The sequence below is a fragment of the Oncorhynchus mykiss genome, chromosome 3, assembly GCF_057628025.1.
Source record: "Oncorhynchus mykiss isolate SJ-2025 chromosome 3, ASM5762802v1, whole genome shotgun sequence".
Taxonomy (NCBI): domain Eukaryota; kingdom Metazoa; phylum Chordata; class Actinopteri; order Salmoniformes; family Salmonidae; genus Oncorhynchus; species Oncorhynchus mykiss.
In genome coordinates this window covers 72,664,780-72,686,232 of record NC_143024.1, presented here as the reverse complement: position 1 = coordinate 72,686,232, position 21,453 = coordinate 72,664,780, and the positions used below count along the sequence as shown (strand labels likewise).

Here is a 21,453-nt window from a genome sequence, read left to right as displayed (position 1 = left end):
CAAAGCCACTGTCCAACCTCCAAATTTCACTAGCCAAATCAAACCTATAAAATGCCAAGAGGGAGGTGAGGCTTACTTTAAATATAAAGTAACTGGTGATCCAATACCAGATGTACAGTGGTATAAAAGTGCTCGTCAAATTCAGCCTGGTAAGTACTGCATTATAGTGAACAACCCAGATGGCTCTGGCTTCATCAACATGAAGGGCATTCAACAGCAGGACAGTGGTCTCTATACATGTAAGGCTTCCAACCCATCTGGGGAGGCCTCTTGTAGTGCTGACCTAATTGTTTTCAAAGAGCCTATCTCTGTATCTCAGCGTAAGGAACCCATGGTTGTTCAAAAAGGTTATAAAGTATCCATGACTGCTGAACAAGCTACAGAGTCCCGCCTGTACGAGGTCAACCTTCCCGGAGAGACCAGGGCCAGAGATCAAGCAGGACATCAGATGGTGTACACCATTGGCACCGAGGACAGCCAGGTTGTTTCCAGTGAGCAAGTACAAACCCTTAGAGAGTTGGAAATGTCAGCAGCTACAGTCCAAAGAGAAAGGGTCACCCACCAGGCTGCAGTTCTGCAGTCACATGAGGTACAAGAGAGAGTGTCTGTGGGTGTCACTCGTCCACCTGAAGTTTCAGTAGTTTCTACGAAACAACACCGTACGGCTCCCTTTCATACATCTGCTGTTCAGGATAGCCCACAGCTCACAGAGCAGCACTGTGACCGTATCCAAAGCCCAGTAGTCATAGAGCTGCAGTCTTCAAAAGAGAAGCGTTCACAATTAATGTCTGCCACTTCCGAGGAGATAACCACCTTGGCGAGTGTAAGCACAGAGATGTCAGGTGAAAGGAAGACAGATAAAGTAAAGCCAACCTCCGAGCCAAAACATCTTGTCAGTAGTCATCTTGTTGAATCCCAACTGTCAATTTTAAAAGAACGATCGCAAGAAATTCCCAAGCCACAGGAGGAAAAAAGTTACAAAGTCAAAGAAGGCATTAAGATATTGTATTCCGCTATGTCAACTGAAAAACAGATGATTCCTGAGGGTCATACCACAGACGTGCCATCTTCTGACTCTGCTCTACAATCTTCAGTGACAAAAGAATCGCTCAAACCAATCCTAGCCTCAGTTTCTGAGACAAAACAAACCTTATCAAAAGAGACTAAATTTACCACGCAGAGGCCAGAGGCAGAAAAGGCTCTCCTTCGTAAAGATTACATTATGAAATCTGCACTGACAGCTGAGGAAAAGCAGATGTTACAAGCTGAACACACAAAACAAGTGAAGAGTTTAGAAAGTGCTACCTCATTATTTTCTCAGGTAGAAGGTGAACAGGTACTGCATTTGCAGATAATTAGAGATCAGGATATCCTACCATCTGAGGAACCATTTACTTGTGAGAAACCAGCTGTAGAACAAGCAGGTGCCAGGAAAAGCCCTACTCTTTTACATACAGTAACCCACGATGAACGGATATCTGTCACTTGCGAAGATACGACTGAGTTTGAGGCCAAGAGAGACACAATGACCATTCAGCCCCAAAAACAAGCTCCTACCCCATTACATCTTCAGTCAGTTCATCCGGGAGGTGCCTTAACCAAAGAGGGAATTATTACCATTGAAAAGCCAGCCCAACAGACAGCAACACAGAAGCAGGAGAAAGCCAGAAAACACGCAGCATCCTCAGAGGAAAAAAGGGGGCTTAGCGCAGATTATTCCAAAGATCTTGATGTGTCTGTGACAGGAGTTCAGTCAAAGCTTAGAACAGAACCCAGACCACAGAACATTCTTCAGGTCACATCAAAGCCCATGCAGATATCCAAAGAAACACCATTTACTAGTGATGCCAAACAGCAGCGTGCATTAATCCAAAAAGAAGATCGTTGGAACATCATGCAAGTTACAAGTGTGGCAGATAGTCAAGCGTTAGAGGAGGGACATACTGAGAGTTTGACAGCTGTTGACACATTTACATGCAAATCCGAAATAGAGCCTAAAGTACCTACTGAGCCCATACAAATAGAGGAGAAGGCGATCGCAACTGAGAGTAGTGTACTTCTAAAAGCAACAGAGCAAGATTTTGCCATCCAGATACAGGAAGGACAGTCTGTTAGACAGTCAATAATGATGGATGAAAAGCGTATATTGATTGGGGAAATGTCTCAGCAAATAACCAAATCAGAGTCAACAAAAGTTAGCCTTAAAACTCAGCACAAAATGGCTGTTTTCGTTTCAGAGTCTGGAGAAAGTCGAACTCTTCCAAAGGAGCTCACATTTGTTATTCAGATTCCAAAACCAACAAGTTTGGACATCAGACGTCAGTTGAAAGATGCACTTCAGTCTGCTGTGGCTCTTGATCAGCCACTTATATTAGCAGACGTTGTTGGAAGTTTAGAGGCTACTGAGGTACAGGAAGTGAAGGTACTCAAGGAACCTAGGCGTGCGATGTTCACTTATCTTATCACAACACCAGGTGCCCCTATGGAAATAACACTTGCTTTTGAAGGTCAGTACCCCAAGACTGCAGATCTAAGGACTGAACTCCAGGCAGCTTTCTACTCAATTATCTATCACGAGCAGCATGTTCTTACATCTGAGCAACCTGGCACACTGCAAATCGACAAGCCCCAAAGACTAAAGGTTAGCAGTGCATCCTCCAAAGAAATGTTGTCATCTGTAGTTGAGACAGTAAAAGTAGCAGAAAGTGTAGTTGATTTCACAACACTTAAATCTCAGGCTGCTAAACGAAAGACAGAATCTCGGGCTACACATGAAACAGCAACAGCTGAGGAACGTATTGTGGTGCAAGAGTCCAAAGTAACTCAATCCAATTTGGGCGGTCAAGTAATGGAAGTTACTACAGAATCACATGCTGAGTTTGGACAGACAGTACAGGTGGCCAGACAGGAGGTTAGAACTATGACTGTAAAAGGTTATGAGAGAGATGTAGGTATGGTTGATATCACCACTGATATGCCCATGACATCCATTCCAACTGAACAGTCTTTAGATGTACTCATCCAAAAAGAACACAGGGAGGAATTTATTTCAGAAGAGGTCAAAAAATCTAAACCTCAAGGAAATGTAAACGATTATCCCATTATTGAAACTTTCCTTGAGGACATTACCACAGAGGAGCATTGTAAGGTTACATACACTGTGACAGTAAAGTATGTTACAAAAGGTAATTGGCTTTTCAATGGACAAATAATTAAATCTGGCAAAGAGTTCAAGTGTTCCAAAGAACATGACACATACACACTTACAATCATGAAAATTATCAAGGAGAAGCACGAAGGAGAATATGTCTTTGAGGCTGTGAATGAAGCTGGAAAGAGCACAACATCATCAAGACTCACAGTTGTCTCAAAAGGTTGGATAATGGGGATAGTTTTATTGTTACTCTTCACCATACACATAAACTAACTATCATTCATTACATTTTTGTAATGTAATATAACATTTTAATTTCATATTGGCAGCAAACTCATACTTTATTTCATACATATTTATTTTTAGATCAAATTAATTACTAAAGAAAAAAATGTATTGATAGAATTTTCAGCATGAATTTACTATACTTTCAATCCACTACTAATTCACCTTAGTATTTCTCTATATCATTCCCCACATGCTTATTTCTTCTATATCATTCCCAGGTATTTTCGTCACCCATGAACTATAACATTTCATTCTTGGTCATTCTCCACTGAGCACTGAAATATGTTTGCATGCTTTCAGGGGCAAATGTGTCATGGTTTCATTCTTCATGATGTCACTTTCCTCCTTCCTCTATCATGAATTCACTTTCTTTCTTCCTCCTCTAACCATTCCACCATTTCTTCACAGTCACTCCTGGAATGCATCCCACCATACTGTAGCATTCCACCATCCCTGTTCCAGCTCTGTATACCATTTGTCTACTTGTCATTTTTCGCATCATTATCTACCTGTGTACTAATTTACTTTTCTTTTTGTGCACATTATAGTGCCACCTGTTTTCAGGTACAAAATTGTTCCCCTGGAGATCAATGTTGGAAGTGGAGCCAAGTTTGAATGTGAAATTGAAGAGGCACCAAATGTGAACTTCAAATGGTTCAAGTCTGGCACTTCGATCAAAGAGAGTGCAAATTGTCACATTCTCAGTCGGCAACTGACATCTTCATTGGAGCTTCTGAGCCCAACCAAAGCCGACAGTGGTGAATACACCTGCAAGGCTACAAACCAACATGGCAGTGACACCTGTGCCGCCAAACTGACAGTGACTGGTGAGTCCTCTGTTTCCCTTAACATTATTTATACAAGTGTATGTATATTGCTGTTTTTTTTAAAAAGTTGAATACAATACAACACATTTTAATGTGCAATTGTTGTCTCAACATGTGTACATTGTACCGGTTTGTAAAGTAAATGAAGTATTCATATCCTATTGCTTTTTTCCATCTTTATTTACTTTTTTTATAGAGATGTACCCGCCAGTATTTAGTACAAAGCCTGATCACATGACTTTATACGTGGGCAAACAAGCAACATTCCAGTGTGTAGTTACTGGCTCTTCACCTATGACTATTGTCTGGCACAAAGACAACATTGCTATCTCTCCGGGGGGAAGCTATCAAATATCATCTGACAAGACCAAATATTCCCTACAAATCAAAAATCTTCAGCTGAACGATCAGGGCACATACCTTTGCAAAGCATCGAACAGTGTTGGTACTGCTACATGCAGTTCAGAGTTGAGGGTTATCAACAAACCCAGTTTCATAAAGACCTTTGAGGTCTCGGTGTCTTCAGCCGTTGGTAACACACTGCGGCTCGAAGGTCAAGTGGATGAAGACACTGGAGTTTCCATCACCTGGATGAAAGATGGCAAAAAGCTTCATCAAACAATGGATTGTAAACAATCCTTTGAAGACAAGGTTGTCGTTCTTGAAATTACAAAGGCAAAACTGAAAGATTCAGGGAAATATGTATGTACAGCTTCAAATGATGCTGGGAGTGCAACTTGTCCTACCACATTGACGGTACAAGGTAAGGTCTTTAAGTAGATTTTCTGTATTAACACAGCGTTTGTGCACTTACAGTTCTGCTTACTAGGAACTCATTGTAAAAAAACAGTCCTCTTTGAAACAGCCACTAACGCTATGCAGCTTCTGTATGTCTTCTTATTTTCTCCTTCTTGAAATCTTCTCTTTTTTATTGATTCTTGTTTGACAACACATTTGCTGTTTTGCAATCCAAAACTTATTTCAGAGCCCCCTACCTTTGTTAAGAAAATGGAACCAAAACTAATGTGGAAGCAGGGCATAGCTGCTCGGATGCAGTGCACAGTCAAAGGATCAGCTGAACTCAAAGCTTCCTGGTTTTTGAATGACAAGGAGCTCAGTGATGGAGATAAATATAAAATCACTTTCAAGGCTGGTCTTGCAACTTTGGAAATAATGGATGTAAACGTGTTAGACAGCGGAAACTACACTTGTGAGGTGTCAAACGAAGCTGGTAGTGAGAGCTGCAGCACGGAGTTATCTGTAAAAGGTTTGTCACCATTCTTTACAATTATTTTAAAAATTGAACAGATAGTTGTATAATTTAATCTGATCTCTACTCTTAGAGCCCCCTTCCCTTCGAAAAGAATTGCAAATGGTTGAGGCAGTGAAGGGAACTCCTGCCGTGCTCGAATGTGAAATTAAAGGAACAGCTCCATTTGAAATCACCTGGTTGAAGAATAAGAAACCAGTCGTCACCACAGATAAAAAGTACAAGATCGTCTCTCAGGAGTCCATTGCTCGTTTGGAGTTCTGCTCATTTGAAAGTGCAGACATTGGGGATTATCAGTGCTGCATAGCTAATGATGTTGGTAAAATCACCACTAAGGCACTGGCCAAACTAAAAGGTTAGTATGGTTGATAAATTAAAATAACTCAAATTGATTTATCTAAATAGCGTATGTTTTCTAAAGAACATGGTTCATTGATTTTATAATATGTTTTGTATAGAACCACCAACATTTGCAAAGAAGATTGAAACCATTACAGCAACATTGGGAGATTCTGTGAAACTGCAGGGCACATTGAAAGGCTCACCCCCCATTTCCGTCAAATGGATAAAGGACACTGAAATGTTGAGAGATGATGATCCAAATATCAAAATGACATTTGAGAACAACATTGCTATTTTGTCAATAACAACTGTTGCCATTAACCATGGTGGCAAGTACACTTGCCAAGCAGAGAATGAGGCTGGACAAAACAAATGTGAAGCCACTCTAACAGTTCAAGGTTAGAGTTGAACATTTAAATTAAACATTTACACATATATATGTATTTTTACATATAAACACATTATACTCTTGTGACACCTCAATCTAATTATTTGTACTTTAATATAGAACCTGCTAGAATCTTAGAGAAAGCAGAATCCATCAATGTGACTTCAGGGGAATCTGCAACCTTGGAATGCAAAATCGCTGGAAGCCCAGAACTTAAAGTGAAATGGTTCCAGGATGGAAAGGAGATGAAAGGGAGTCGAAAATATAAAATAACTCTGAAAGATAATATTGCTATCTTAAAGATTCTTGCGTCTGAAAAAGTAGACTCTTCCGAATACACAATGGAAGTGTCCAACCGTGTTGGAAAGGACCAGTGCTCATGCTCTATTACTGTGCTGGGTTAGCTTTTCTTCTTTTCTACTTTTAAAAGTTTGTTTTCATGACATATATTTTAACTTGCAATGTACAGTATGACTTAACTTTTCTTTCCAAAACAGATCGTATCATACCACCCTCTTTTACAAGGTCTCTGAAAAGACTTGATGGAATTATGGGTAACGATATTTCAATGGATTGCAAAGTATCTGGATCCCAGCCTATGACTCTGTCTTGGTTCAAAGACGATAAAGAAATTAAGTTCGGAGATAGATATTTACCTGAAATCAAAGACAACTCAGCTGCACTGAAAATTACTAAATTGGAAAAGGTTGATGCTGGAGTGTACACATGCCGGGCAACAAATTCGGCTGGATCTGAAGAAAGCAGTGGAACCTTATATGTCAAAGGTTTATACAGTTTAAGTAATTCTTTAGCCCTATGTTTTTACTTCTAATTGAAGTAGGCCTATGGCATTTTCTTGGGGTAATATGATGATGAAAAATAAATATTTTGTCCTTTTAATGAATTTTAGAACCTCCAGTCTTCACATTGAAACCTGACAACCAAGATGTCATACCAGGATCTACCGTTGTCTTGAAGTGTGCTTTCACTGGAACAGCTCCTCTTATGATCAAGTGGTTCAGAGACGACAAGGAGATATCAAGTGGAGGCACATTTTTTATCAAGAAGGAGACCTCCTTAAGTTTTTTGGAACTTCACTCAGTAAAACCCAGTGACTCAGCTAACTACACATGCCAAGTGGCCAATGACGCTGGAAAGATGGCGTGCACTGCTGTCTTGTTTGTGAAAGGTGACCTTCTTACATATACCCTGCTCAATGTGCATTTGTTGTTCTTCTGTTCTTGCATCAATGTTTGTTTCCTTGACTGATAATCAATGTCAAACTCTTTTTTAGAACCTCCAATGTTTGTGGTGAAGCTTGAGTCTACGAAACTAGCAGTGGAAGGAAGTGCTGTAAAGCTGGAGTGTAAAGCAACTGGCACCCCTGAGATCAGTTTTAAGTGGTTCAAGAATGAGATTGAGATAACACAAAAGGATAAATACAAAATGGCTGTCACCAATTCAGTTGCCTCATTGGAGTTTTTCAACTGCTCTGTTGATGATAGTGGAAATTACGTTTGTGTGGCATCAAGTGATGCTGGTAGTGACCACAGCGGCAGCACAGTTACAGTTAAAGGTGTGTTGAGTATTCCGCTTACTGAGTTTTTTTTTAGATTAATCAATTTAGATTTTTGTTTATTGTGTTTTGACTTGATTGCCATCTTCTTTTAGAACCTCCAATATTTACAAGGACCTTTGAATCCAAAGAAGTTATCAAAGGATCTGATATTATGCTGGAAGGAAAGCTTGCAGGCTCTGCTCCATTCAACGTATCATTTTACAAAAACACAAAGGCGATCAGAAATGATAAAAGACATAAGATAGTCATAAAGGATGACATAGTTACCCTCCAGATCCTGGCAATTGAAGCCGGAGATGCTGGAAAATATCAGTGTACAGTAGAAAATGAAGTTGGGAAGTCATCTTGTGATTGTGAGATGACACTGAAAGGTTGGTGTGAAAACCTTCATTTTAAATATATGTATCTGTTCATTTCTGTAGACTTTCAGTTGAAAGGTTGTATGCTTTTCCACCTTTAGAACCGCCATCGTTTGTGAAAAAGATAGAGAATGTGAATTCCCTAGTTGGCAGTGAGATTTCTATGCAGTGTACTCTGAAAGGATCACTACCTATGACTGTGTCATGGCTGAAGGATGACCATGAGGTCAAAGATGGTGAGCATGCACAGATGTCCTTTGAAGACAGGACAGCACTGCTGCGTATTTCAAATATTCAAACCAAACATGCTGGGAAATATACTTGTCAGACCAAAAATGAAGCTGGCAATCAGAAATGCTCTGCGTTATTGGTAGTCAAAGGTTGGTTGATGTTTATCAGGACATTTTTCAAATTGCTACTGGTGTTTGGATTTTATATTCTGATGTTAAAAACTCATTGTTGAATGTTATGTTTATCACAGAACCAGCAAATATCACTGAACAGGCTAAATCTGTCAGTGTTACAATGGGGGATCCCGCTACACTTCAGTGCCGGTTCTCAGGAACCAGGGTGCTCAAAGTCAAATGGCTGAAGGATGGAAGAGAGCTGACATCAGGTCATAGATACAAAGTACAGAGCACAGATAAGAGCTCTGTACTAAACATTCTCCGTACAGAAAAAAGCGACAGTGGAGATTACAACTTTGAGGTTTCTAATGACGTTGGAAGCAGTACCTGTGAAGCTACAGTTTCTGTTCTAGGTCAGCTCATTTATACATATTTTTATAATTTTTGTAGCTTTTTTTTTACAGGTATTCCTGTATTGACAGCATTATCTACTTTCTTTTTTTTAATCTATGCTAGATCAAATCATAAAACCATCTTTCACAAGGAAACTGAAGAAAACAGAGAGTATCAAAGGATCATTTGCCCACTTGGAGTGCCTTTTGTCTGGCTCTCTGCCCATATCTGTACTCTGGTACAAAGATGAGAAAGAAATCAAGACGGATGAAAAGCACAAATGCACATTCTTTGAAAACACAGCTTTTCTGGAAATAAGTCGTCTTGACAGTGCAGACAGTGGTAGTTATACCTGCATTGCTACTAATAAGGCAGGCAAGGACCAGTGTTCTGGGGCCTTAATTGTAAAAGGTTTGGATAACCATTTTTTTGTCTTCTATATTTCTGTGTCTTTGGCTCTCTTTGGCTTCAGAAGTGTTTTGACTTTTAACTTGAAACATGCATTCCCCACTTTCTCAACAGAACCACCATCGGTTTTAGAAAGGCCTGAATCAATGGATGTTTTGCCTGGATCAAAGGTTCAATTTAATGTCCTTTTGTCTGGCACGCCACCCTTGACCATTAAATGGTTTAAAGACAAGAAGGAGATCTTATCTGGCTCTGATTGCTCTGTGACTAAAGACAACACCACTACATCGCTGGAGCTTTTCTTTGCCAAAGCATTAGACTCTGGAGACTATATCTGCGAAATTAATAATGACGTGGGCTCTGATGCTTGCCAAGCAATGCTCTTTGTCAAAGGTTCTTATTGTCTGTTATTCTTTACCTTCTTGACATTTGTTTTTGAATTGGACCTCTGCTATACTTATTATGTTTACTTTATTTTATATAGAGCCTCCAAAGTTCACACGAAAACCTGACGGTGTGTCAGTGGTGAAACCTGGGCAAAGTAAAACATTTGAATGCCAGGTGACTGGAACTCCAGAGATTGATATATACTGGTTCAGAGATGGGAACGAGATAAGTCCTAGTGACAAATACAAGATGTTCTTTGATAACAACATAGTAACCCTAGATATTTGTGGTGCTGATACTAAGGACAGTGGAATATACTATTGTGAGGCCCGTAATGAAGCCGGCAGTGAAAGCTGCAATATGGAATTGAAAGTGAAAGGTTGGTTTAGTCTTTTTTGGAATAATTTTATATTTTCAAACTTTTATATGATTCAGACTTCATTGAGTTTATTGTCTGTTTTCTCTACCTCAGAGCCACCATCCTTTGTTAAACAGTTATCAACTGCGGATATTGTGAAGGGCTCAAATGCCTCTTTAGAGTGCCAAGTCATTGGCACAGGTCCGTTTGAGGTCATGTGGCATAAGGATTTAAAGGAAATTAAATCCAGCACAAAGCACAGTTTCTCACAAGTACAGGACATTCTGAATCTTGAGATACAGAAATGTGATGGTGTAGATGTTGGTGAATACCAGTGTACCGTCTCAAATGAGGTTGGAAGTTGTTCTTGTAGAACTACGCTTCGTATAAAAGGTTAGTTACTTAAAACATATACTATTGTGATAGATTACGTAACTTCCATGATGACAACACATTCTTACTTTAAATAACTAATAATTGTTCCTTGGTTTGATGTTAGATCGACCATCATTTGTGAAGAAAATTGAAAATGTAGCCACTGTTTTGGGCAAATCGGCTGAATTTCAGTGTGTTGTCACTGGGTCACCATCTCTGTCTGTGCAATGGCAAAGAGATGAGAACTGGATCTTGGAAGATCCTAAAATTGAACGGACATTTGAGGATAATGTGGCAACTCTAAGGATTCCGGTCTGTGAGGCCCATCACAGTGGGAAATATACCTGCCAGGTGGCAAATGATGCTGGACAGGATAAGTGCTTTGCAACCCTCATGGTGCAAGGTTTGTCTTTTCATTTAGTATGCTAGCTAGATATTTGTTTTAATTTTAGTCAGGTCTGTCTTTGAAATGTATGGACTTTAACAGAAAATGGATATTTCTATGCATTTTAGAACCACCTCAGATTACAGAGAAACCAGAAGTGATGAAAGTAACTATTGGGGATCCAGTCAGTTTAGAGTGCAAAGTGGCAGGCAGTCCGGAGCTCAAAGTGAAGTGGACCAAAGATGGCAAAGAGCTCAAGTCAAGTCCACAGCACAAACTTAGCTTCGAGAACAACCTTAGTAGCCTTAAAATTCAGACTACACAAAAGGAGGATGCAGGCAACTATCAATTTGAGGTCTCAAACCACATTGATACCTGCAGTTGCAAAGTCAAGTTGATTGTACTAGGTCAGTGCAAAATCTTGTATTGAAACAAATTAGTGTGGTAGTATACTGGTTATTACATGATATGTAATGCATATGGTTTTGACTGTTTTGTTGTTGCTCTTGTGAAAACAGAACAAACTATTCCCCCAAGCTTCACCAAACCAATGAGTGAAATACAGGAAATATTGGGAACATTTGTTCAAATTGGCTGCAAAATATCTGGATCCCTTCCCATTACTGTGGAATGGCAGAAAGATGGAAACAACATTTCCGTTGGTGGAAAATATAAACTTGTTCGTCAAGACAATTCTGTGTCTTTGGAAATCGAACAGTTAGAGAGAGTTGATGCCGGCACTTACTCTTGCAAACTAACAAATACAGCAGGAAGCGTTGAATGTAGTGGGGCACTAAGGGTGAAAGGTCAGAATTTATAACATTTATATCAAATTCATATTTTTCTCTCATGAAAGGGTCAGGCCAGCTGATTAACTTGGTTGCTATTGTTTCTTTTCAAACGCATCTTTAGAGCCGCCAAGCTTTGTGCTGCTGCCTGAGCCCCAGGCAGCCCTTCCTAACTCCAACGTGCGATTTAAGAGCACGTTTAAAGGAACACCTCCTTTCGCAGTGAAATGGTTCAAGGATGACACTGAATTGATCACTGGACCATCATGTTTTACCGGACTGGAAGGATTATCTTGCTTCTTAGATCTTTACTCAGTTGGAGTTTTGCAGAGTGGAGTTTACTCTTGTCAAGTTAGCAATGATGCCGGCACTGAAAGATGTAGTGCCAATTTAACAGTAAAAGGTTGGAACATGCTCTTATTTAAACTCTTGCCTTGGCTTCCATCTTTCCTCGATTGGCTTCCATCGTTCCGTCTGTCCTCGAATGCTTTTATCTGTGCTCAATTGTTTAGCATTTTCACAGCTCCTCCAGCACCTCCTTTTCACAGTTCCTTCAGCAGTTCACAGCACCTTCACCAACACCTCCATCACATCAACAACTGTTTGTCCACCATGTATCATGCTTCCCATTTCCCTTTTCAAATTCATCTGGGCTTTAATCCTTAACAGATCCATCAAGTCATCAAATCACCTCTTTTTGCAGTTCATTCCAAGCCTCATATTATTTCACTTTGTCAAGTTGCATGTGCTTCAATAACCTAATTTTGCTATATTTTGGCTTTGCAGAACCTCCTGAATTTGTGCTGAAATTGCCAGTCACAAAGTTTGTGAAGAAGTGCGAGCCACTCCGTCTTGAATGCAAAGTTACGGGTGCGCCCTCTCTGCAAATGCAATGGTTCAAAAATGACACTAAGATCACAGAAGGTGACAACTATAGAACTTCATTTGTTGACTCAATGGCAGTCCTTGAGCTGCACACCACAAGATTTGAAGACAATGGAGTCTACACTTGTGAAGCAACCAACGAAGCTGGAAGCATAAGCTGCAGCACAACTCTTACAGTCAAAGGTTAGCCAGTGATCAATGACATTGGGTTTTGATATTTTCCATATTAGATTATATATTCCATAATAATCTAATATTAGTATAGTGTCTGTTGGTGGTATTACGTCAGTATGAATTTGAGGCTTTGCTGCATGTAACAAAGAGAGCTGCTTCTTAACGATTCTCAATGTTTTGTAGACCCACCATCTTTCCTCAAAGTACCTCAGCCAATTGAAGGAATGAAAGGAAAGGATGCTAGCCTACACTGCGAGATAATTGGCACAGCACCCTTTGAGATTACCTGGTCCAAAGATAAAACACCACTAAAAGAAAGTAGGAAATATAAGATGGTGAATGAGGGTACCTCTGCCACTCTTCATATAATTGGATTGGAAGCCTCAGATGTTGGAGAGTATGAGTGCAAGGCATCAAACAGTGTAGGATATGAAACATGCCGTACTACAATTCAACTCAGAGGTTAGTAGAATTGCATCATCTGTGGGTATTTTTTACATTTTATTTCGATAATTGATGTTCCAGGTTTTAACCATGAACTACTCCCTCATGATGTTTTTTTTCTCCTCACCGTGTTTGTCCTCTCTCAGAACCACCAACGTTTGTGAAGAAATTGTCGAATATGACATGCATATTGGGTGAAGAAGTCACCCTGACGGCCAATGTCAAAGGCTCTCAGCCAATGACCGCGTCTTGGGTACAGGATAAGGATCACATTCTCAGAGATGGTGACAACCGGAAAATTACCTTTGACAACAACCAAGTCACTCTTAAAGTCTTTAAAGCAGATTTACTGGCAATGGGCAAATACACCTGCCAACTCAGAAATGATGCCGGAGTTGTGGAATGTTTTGCTAACTTGACTGTATTAGGTTTGTACATTTAAATTTTCTCTCTTAATTCAATTTTCTTTCTTAATTCGCTTAGTTTCCCCCCCAGTCATTGCTTTTTAAAATTATTCAGTTTCTGTAAGCACACCTCTTTTCATGCTCTTTATTTTCAGAACCAGCTAAAGTTGTAGAGAGACCAGAGTCTTTCAGTGTGACTGCAGGTGATATTGCAGCTCTAGAAGTCAAAGTGTCGGGGACACCAGAGCTGAAACCAAAATGGTTTAAGGATGGAGTCGAACTCTCCTCTGGACAGAAGTACAAAATCTCATTCTCAAAGATGATCTCCAGCTTAAAAGTTTTGTCTGCAGAAAAAGTTGACACAGGAGAATATACATTTGAGGTCAAAAATGAGGTTGGCAGTGATCTCACCAAATTAAACCTCACTGTACTAGGTTGGTGGCCACTTCCTATACACAGTATAGTATGACATTTGCCTAATTGCCTAGTGTTTTTCCTAATGCACTGGTTACTAACCATGTCCTTCTATAACAGATAAAACTATACCTCCAACATTTACAAGGAAATTGAAGGATTATCAACCTATTGTTGGAAAAGCTGGTGAAATTGACTGCAAAGTCTCTGGTTCCGCACCTTTCACCATTACTTGGTACCATGATGGAGAGGAGATCCAAACTGGACCAAACTATGAGATTACATTCAGTGACAACACCTGCATGCTCAAAGTGCCCACTCTTAAGTTGTCAGACTCTGGAGTGTATAAATGCAAAGCTGTAAACAAGGCAGGAACCAATGAGACCAGTGCCTCTTTCATTGTGAAAGGTCAGTAAATAGGAGGTTTGAATCTACAGTACACGTTTGGCCTTCATAATGACTATTGCTTTGTAAAGTGACTGATTTAATGTTAGATGTCGGCAAGATAAAAGTATGTATTTTTTGTATTTAGAACCTCCTTCTTTCGTGATGCCACCTCAGCCATTGGAAGCAATGCCTGGCACAAATGTTTTGTTCTCAGCAATTGTCAAAGGAAGTGCCCCACTGAAACTGAAGTGGTTCAGAGGCACCAAGGAAATTTTGTCTGGAAAAGGCTATGAAATTGCTCTCCGGGACAGTACAGCTACAATGGAGCTATTCAAAATTGACAAATCCCACGCTGGAGAGTATACATGCCAGATTATTAATGATGCTGGGAAGGAAAGTTGCCCGGTTAACCTGTCAGTGAAAGGTTGGTCAATGATATAATTTTTTAAATGCATTATTACACATTTTATTAACAGAATTAAAACAAAATTAATCAGTATGTGGACTAACAAACTTCTATATGATTTAACTCAGAACCTGCGCGCTTTGTTAAGAAGCTGAAGGACCATTCTGTTGAAAAGGGGAAATCATTGGTACTTGAGTGCACATACTCTGGAACCCCAAAGATATTTGTCACCTGGTATAAGGACGGAAAACAGCTATATTCTTCTTATAAGCACAATGTCACTACCACTGAGACCTCCTGCATCCTGGAGTGTTTAAACACTGATGATAAGGAAGCAAGTGGGGAATACGCTTGCGAAGTTTCCAATGATGCTGGAAAGGATACCTGCAAAGCACAAGTGTCCATCTTAGGTTAGTTTACCTAAGTTGATCTGGTAATGTATTGGGATTGTCCTATACTGTATATATCTGATGTGCATGTTTCTGATTTAACGGTTTATATCTGTCACTTTAGAACCACCTTATTTCATTGAGAATTTGGAGCCAATGGAAGTGACTGCTGGTGATGCAGTTTGTTTGAAATGCCATGTGGGCGGAACCCCTGAAATAAAGGTGGCTTGGTTTAAGGCTGACGGAAAAGTGAGGTCCAGCCCCACTTGCAAAATAGAATATTCCAAAGGAATTGCATGCTTGAAACTGAGCAAAGCAACCAAGGCTGATATTGGTGAATACACATGCAAAGCAGAAAACAACATAGGAACAGCCTCATCCACTTGCCGCCTCTCTGTCCAAGGTGATGCCCGCCATCTTTTATTTAGGAATGTTCTCTTTTTAATCTGGAGATATTCCGTTTTGACTCTGCATCATTGTTTCTGAAATTAACGTTTAGTCTTATATTGTTTGTTGAACTATCCTATTTTCAGAGGCAAAAACACCACCTACCTTCCCCAAGAAAATAACCAGTCTTCAACAGACTGAAGGAATGGAAGTCAAATTCGAGTGCCGCGTGGCAGGCTCCTCGCCCATTGAGGTCTCTTGGTTTAAAGACGGTGAAACTCTGAAATCCACCGACTATACCATGAGTTATGATGATAACACTGCTGCCCTAAAAATAACCAGAGGTGAAATGAGACACTCTGGGGAATACACTTGTGTTGCTACCAACAGCGTTGGGACTGCATCCTGCAGAGCCAAACTCACTCTTCAAGGTCGGTCGGTTTTTCTTCAAAGAAATAGTTTTTTGCTTGCTGACTGAGAGACAGTGCACGTTCTGTATTAGTACCAGGTCATATTGTACAATGTCAATGCTTTCATTTCAAAGTATGCTGTATGTTCCACCTCTTTCCCATCATTTAACTTTTAGAGCCAAGATATCCCCCTGTCTTTGATAAAAAGCTGTCACCCATGGTGGACATTTCAGTGGGTGATAGTGTGGAATTGGAATGCCACATGACTGGATCTTTGCCAATAAAAGTCACTTGGTCAAAGGATCACAAAGATATTCGATCAGGGGGAAATTACAAGATGTCCTGCGAGGATAACACCCCACACCTTACTATATTGAAAGCAGCTAAAGCAGACTCTGGCCGCTACTTTTGCCATGCCACTAATGACATTGGAAAGGACTCTTGTTCCACTGAAATTACTGTCAAAGGTATTTGGACCACTGGCACCCAATTTTAGTCCTTGAGAGACATTTTAGTTTCTTGAGAGACATTTTTGGTATAGTGCTTTGTTTGCTTACGTGACACCTAACATGACCACTGCAATCTTGTTTCAGAAACCTTTCATTCTTTTGTATTTATTTTCAGAGCGCAAAATCCCACCTACCTTCACCAAAAAGCCCACAGAGACCCTTGAGGATACAGAGGGCAAGATGGTGAAAATTGAGGCACGTTTGTCTGGTTCTCAGCCCATGACCATCAATTGGTACAAAGATGACATTGAGAGGCACAGCTCTGATCACTATGACATGTCCTTCAAGAGCAATGTGGCTGTGTTGTGTATCAAGAGCTCCGAAGTCTCAGACTGTGGCAGGTATACCTGCAAAGCCACCAATGAAGCTGGCACTGCCTCTTGCGAAGTGACAGTTACCATAACTGGTAGGTCCATATTAATATTACTATATTAATAAAAATAATATTAATATTATTTTGTTGTGTTTCTCCATAGAAAACGAGATGTACACAACTTTTGTATGCATCTCTACTATGTGTCCCATGTATGTTTTTCCATGTATGTTTTTGACTCTTCCCTATTTTCCCAGAACACAAGAAGCCCCCTACATTTGACCCCACTCTCAAACCTGTCACGCTGACCGAGGGAGAGAACCTGCATCTTAGCTGTCATGTCCATGGATCCCCTCCTATGAAGATTCAGTGGATGAAGGACAGAAAAGACTTGAAAAACACTTCCAGCACTAAAATCATTTTTGCCGATGACGTTGCCTCTTTGGAGGTCATGCGCGTATCAAAGAATGATGCAGGGGACTATCTCTGCAAGGCTACCAATGAAGCTGGTAGTGAATTCTGCAAGGCCAAAGTGACAATCAAAGGTACATCTTCTGGACCATATTTTGATTCAAGTCATATCCAATAACTTGTGGAATCAGCTGTCATGAATGAATGATTATGGTTTTTATAACAGACTTCTTGAATTATGCTTTATTGCAGAGAAATCCAAAGCAGCACCTAAACCCGCTGAAGAGGAATCAACAGCATCACCAGTAAAGAAACTGGACAACTTGTTCTTCATCGAGGAGCCCAAGCCTTGCCATGTAGCCGAGAGTAAGTGTGATGAAAAGAGATTTAGAAGCATATAATTATTATTCAATTGACAACCCACATTGTTTAAACATTGGATAATCTAACATTTCCATAGTAAAGGATGTCTTCAATCATTTACAGAGGGCACTGCAACGTTCATCGCTAAGGTTGGAGGTGATCCCATTCCTAACGTGAAATGGATGAAGGGCAAGTGGAGGCAGATCACTCATGGTGGTCGCATCACTATTGAGCAGAAAGGGCCAGATGCCAAGTTAGAGATCAGAGAAATAACAAAGTCTGACTCCGGACAGTACAGATGTGTTGCAACTAACAAAGCTGGAGAAATAGAATGCAACACCGACATGCATGTTGAGGAAAGGAAAGAGGTTGTCGGAGTTGAGGGAGACTTCAGAGCAAAACTGAAGAAGTAAGTGAATCTCTCTTTGACAATTGTGTCTCTACCTTTCACATTCCACAAGAAACTGTACAAATAATATTTGCCATGCCTTCCTCTTCTATTTTTCTTCCTCCACAGGACTCCATCTAAGCAGAAGAGTCCCCAGGAAGAGAAAGACATTGACATTGTAGAGTTGCTCAGAAATGTGGACCCTAAGGAGTATGAGAAATATGCCCGCATGTATGGAATTACTGACTACCGTGGACTTCTTCAGGCCATTGAGCAGCTGAAAAGGGAGAAAGCAGAAGAAAGTGGAAGACCGGTAAATTCATTTAACATAAAGTTGTATTCAATTGAATTTAATGGCTTAGTCTTTTCTTCAGAACACAACAGTTTAATTTACTTAATATTAGTCATACAATACAGAATGTTGTTGCTTTTTTAAAGAAATAATGGCCACACAATAACTAGTTCTGCTTTGTGTTTTGATGTGATTTAGGAACTGGAGAGAGAGAGAGAATCGGACGAGGATTTGGCTGCTCTTGTGGCTGATTTGCAAAAGAGAATGGAACGTACTGAGGTAGGTTCCTCATTAGCCACCACAATGAAATGTCTGACAATGACAACAGCAGTAAGTATCATGTATTATATGCATATTTATTGACATGAATGTCTAAGCACATATGTCTTCTTTATTTGTTTGCAGCCTGTCACCGTGAATAAGGACATAACAGATCAATCTACAGTCACCAACAAGGTTGCCACCTTTGAGTGTGATATCAAGATCAACTTTCCAGAGATCACCCTGTCCTGGTACAAGGGAACTCAGAAGCTTGACAACAATGAAAAATACGAAATCAACATTGTTGGTGACAGTCACATTCTGAAGATCAAGCAGTGTCAAACCAAAGACCAGGGCAACTACCGTGTTGTATGTGGCCCACATATCTCCAGTGCTAAACTGACTGTTATCGGTGGGTATCTATGGTTCTGCATTTGTTTATACAGTCCTTTATACTGTATCTGTAAATACTGACCGACATGCATATTTGTTTGTTGTGTCTTTACAGAGCCTGAGGTTGAGAAACATCTGGAGGAAGTTGTGTGTAAGGAGGGGCAAACATGTACACTGTCTTGCCAGTTTTCTATCCCTAATGTCAAAACACAGTGGTTTAAGAATGGAAAGCTTTTAGAAATGAAGGGCAAATACTCGCATGAGGTGGTCAACAAGATTCAGAGGCTGACGATTAAAGACCTCCAACCAGAAGACCACGGACGCTATGCCTGCAGATATGACAACCTTGAATCAACTGCAGATCTATGGGTTGAAGGTGTGTATAGATTAAACCACATAATAATTGGTTGCTGTTGCATCTCCCATGTTGTAGAGTGGAGAAGATCACCCCAAACTAACCTCTTTTTTTCTTCATCACTTATTTTGTCACTAATCTTTAAATGTTGTTTTTTTCACTCTTTTTCTCTTTTTTGCACTTTTGATTTGACGTACTCTTTTTCGTCCTGGAACTCTCTGATAACATTTGTTCTACTTTCTTACACTTGTTGGTCTTGGAACTTTGCCCACAAACCAACATTTCTGCCTTTCTTTCTTGTCTTTTGATTTTTTGTCTCTACTTTCATCCTATTGAATCACCCATCATGATCTGTTGAACACTTCTAACTGCATATCTATTCTCCATTGTCTAATTTGACTTGAATTTGCACAATGAGTTTGAATTATGAGAATAACCAGAAATATTAAAATCAAACTAAATTCATCACCACGTTATCTGTTTTAGCTGAACAAATTCACTTCACCAAACGTATCCAGAACATTGTGGTGGGCGAACGCCAAGCAGCCACCTTCGAATGTGAGGTGTCTTTCGACAATGCCATCGTTACATGGTACAAAGACACTTGGGAACTCAGAGAGTGCCCAAAGTATAACTTCAGAAGCGAAGGCAGAAGACACTTTATGATCATCCGCAATGTAACCAATGAAGATGAAGGTGTGTAGAGTTGCGTCAAACAAGCATTTTATGGATTTCTTTATTCTCGTTACCCAGATGAATACATCAGAATGGATTATTAAATCATCTTCATGACTAATCCTTTAGGCGTTTACTCGGTCATTGTGAGGTTGGAGCCCAGAGGGGAAGCTAAAAGCACAGCTGAGCTTTATCTTTCAGACAAAGGTCGGTATAGTTGTTAGCATTTGTTTTTGTTTTCCAGCTGTCTGTATCTCATAGTGGCCTTAATTCAGTTTTTAATATTTCATCTTCCTTTTTCACAGAAATTCAATTAGCAGGGGTACCCCATGGTAAGTATTTGATTTCTAGCTACACAACCTCTCAAATGTATCACAATTCCTAGTCAACGTATCTTAAATATGTAACTTATTTTATATATACTGTATCTTTGATATTTAAACCAATTTCAACATCCGTTAGATGTCCCTGATTCATCAATACGAATCCCTGATATGCCATCTTCAGTTACTCTAAAAGGTAAGAATGGGACATAAGATTGGCATTAATTATATAAATCTAAACTAACCTAATTAATATGAGAACTCAACATCTACATGTTTTTTTTTAAAGAATCTTCTGAATACTATTATGAAGAAGAGATGGAAGTGAGAGAGGTGGAAATGAGAGGTATATGGCCTTGCATTCTTTTATATTAAGAGTCTTTCCATCACCATCAAACCACTAAAATCATCATAAAATAATTCACAAATGTTTGATTATTGTGCAAGATTTACATCATATTAATAGTAACCATCACCATCATCAATTTAACTATCTCCATGTTTTCACAATTATTCACGCTTTTGCATAAACTCAGCAAAAAAAAGAAACGTCCTCTCACTGCCAACTGCGTTTATTTTCAACAAACTTAACATGTGTAAATATTTGTATGAACATAACAAGATTCAACAACTGAGACATAAACTGAACAAGTTCCACAGAGATGTGACTAACAGAAATGGAATAATGTGTCGCTGAACAAAACTGCAACTCGTCAGTGAAGATAACTTTTTGCCAGTTCAGTCTGATCCAGCGATGGTGGGTTTGTGCCCATAGGCGACGTTGTTGCCGGTGATGTCTGGTGAGAACCTGCCTTACAACAGGCCTACAAGCCCTCAGTCCAGCCTCTCTCAGCCGATTGCGGACAGTCTGAGCACTGATGGAGGGATTGTGCGTTCCTGGTGTAACTCGGGCAGTTGTTATTGCCATCCTGTACCTGTCCCGCAGGTGTGATGTTCGGCTGTACCGATCCTGTGCAGGGGTTGTTACACGTGGTCTACCCACTGCGAGGACGATCAGCTGTCCGTCCTGTCTCCCTGTAGCGCTGTCTCCCTGTAGCGCTGTCAGAGTACAGACATTGCAATTTATTGCCCTGGCCACATCTGCAGTCCTCATGCCTCCTTGCAGCATGCATCTTTCTTTTGGTGTTTTTCAGAGTCAGTAGAAAGGCCTCTTTAGTGTCCTAGATTTTCATAACTGTGACCTTAATTGCCTACCGTGTGT

The 21,453-nt window shown here is 40.0% G+C and overlaps 1 protein-coding gene across 1 annotated transcript in view; it reads left to right on the top strand.

The window, feature by feature from the left end:
• Window positions 1–21,453, top strand: part of LOC110520307 (titin) — a 176,057-nt gene that overhangs the window by 39,873 nt on the left and 114,731 nt on the right. The window contains exons 42-83 of the mRNA XM_090230595.1: window positions 3,991–4,269; window positions 4,466–5,032; window positions 5,255–5,536; window positions 5,613–5,894; window positions 5,998–6,279; window positions 6,390–6,668; window positions 6,767–7,054; window positions 7,180–7,458; window positions 7,564–7,845; window positions 7,941–8,219; window positions 8,309–8,587; window positions 8,689–8,967; window positions 9,071–9,748; window positions 9,840–10,121; window positions 10,215–10,493; window positions 10,600–10,878; window positions 10,989–11,267; window positions 11,379–11,666; window positions 11,773–12,051; window positions 12,435–12,716; window positions 12,891–13,169; window positions 13,298–13,579; window positions 13,711–13,989; window positions 14,090–14,377; window positions 14,502–14,780; window positions 14,891–15,172; window positions 15,276–15,554; window positions 15,685–15,969; window positions 16,125–16,415; window positions 16,573–16,863; window positions 17,028–17,315; window positions 17,434–17,547; window positions 17,668–17,953; window positions 18,062–18,245; window positions 18,423–18,503; window positions 18,630–18,897; window positions 18,994–19,254; window positions 19,720–19,929; window positions 20,038–20,115; window positions 20,214–20,240; window positions 20,371–20,427; window positions 20,521–20,577. Of these exons, the coding sequence (XP_090086721.1) occupies window positions 3,991–4,269; window positions 4,466–5,032; window positions 5,255–5,536; window positions 5,613–5,894; window positions 5,998–6,279; window positions 6,390–6,668; window positions 6,767–7,054; window positions 7,180–7,458; window positions 7,564–7,845; window positions 7,941–8,219; window positions 8,309–8,587; window positions 8,689–8,967; window positions 9,071–9,748; window positions 9,840–10,121; window positions 10,215–10,493; window positions 10,600–10,878; window positions 10,989–11,267; window positions 11,379–11,666; window positions 11,773–12,051; window positions 12,435–12,716; window positions 12,891–13,169; window positions 13,298–13,579; window positions 13,711–13,989; window positions 14,090–14,377; window positions 14,502–14,780; window positions 14,891–15,172; window positions 15,276–15,554; window positions 15,685–15,969; window positions 16,125–16,415; window positions 16,573–16,863; window positions 17,028–17,315; window positions 17,434–17,547; window positions 17,668–17,953; window positions 18,062–18,245; window positions 18,423–18,503; window positions 18,630–18,897; window positions 18,994–19,254; window positions 19,720–19,929; window positions 20,038–20,115; window positions 20,214–20,240; window positions 20,371–20,427; window positions 20,521–20,577 (11,049 nt within the window). The remainder of the gene's footprint in view (window positions 1–3,990; window positions 4,270–4,465; window positions 5,033–5,254; window positions 5,537–5,612; window positions 5,895–5,997; window positions 6,280–6,389; window positions 6,669–6,766; window positions 7,055–7,179; window positions 7,459–7,563; window positions 7,846–7,940; window positions 8,220–8,308; window positions 8,588–8,688; window positions 8,968–9,070; window positions 9,749–9,839; window positions 10,122–10,214; window positions 10,494–10,599; window positions 10,879–10,988; window positions 11,268–11,378; window positions 11,667–11,772; window positions 12,052–12,434; window positions 12,717–12,890; window positions 13,170–13,297; window positions 13,580–13,710; window positions 13,990–14,089; window positions 14,378–14,501; window positions 14,781–14,890; window positions 15,173–15,275; window positions 15,555–15,684; window positions 15,970–16,124; window positions 16,416–16,572; window positions 16,864–17,027; window positions 17,316–17,433; window positions 17,548–17,667; window positions 17,954–18,061; window positions 18,246–18,422; window positions 18,504–18,629; window positions 18,898–18,993; window positions 19,255–19,719; window positions 19,930–20,037; window positions 20,116–20,213; window positions 20,241–20,370; window positions 20,428–20,520; window positions 20,578–21,453) is intronic.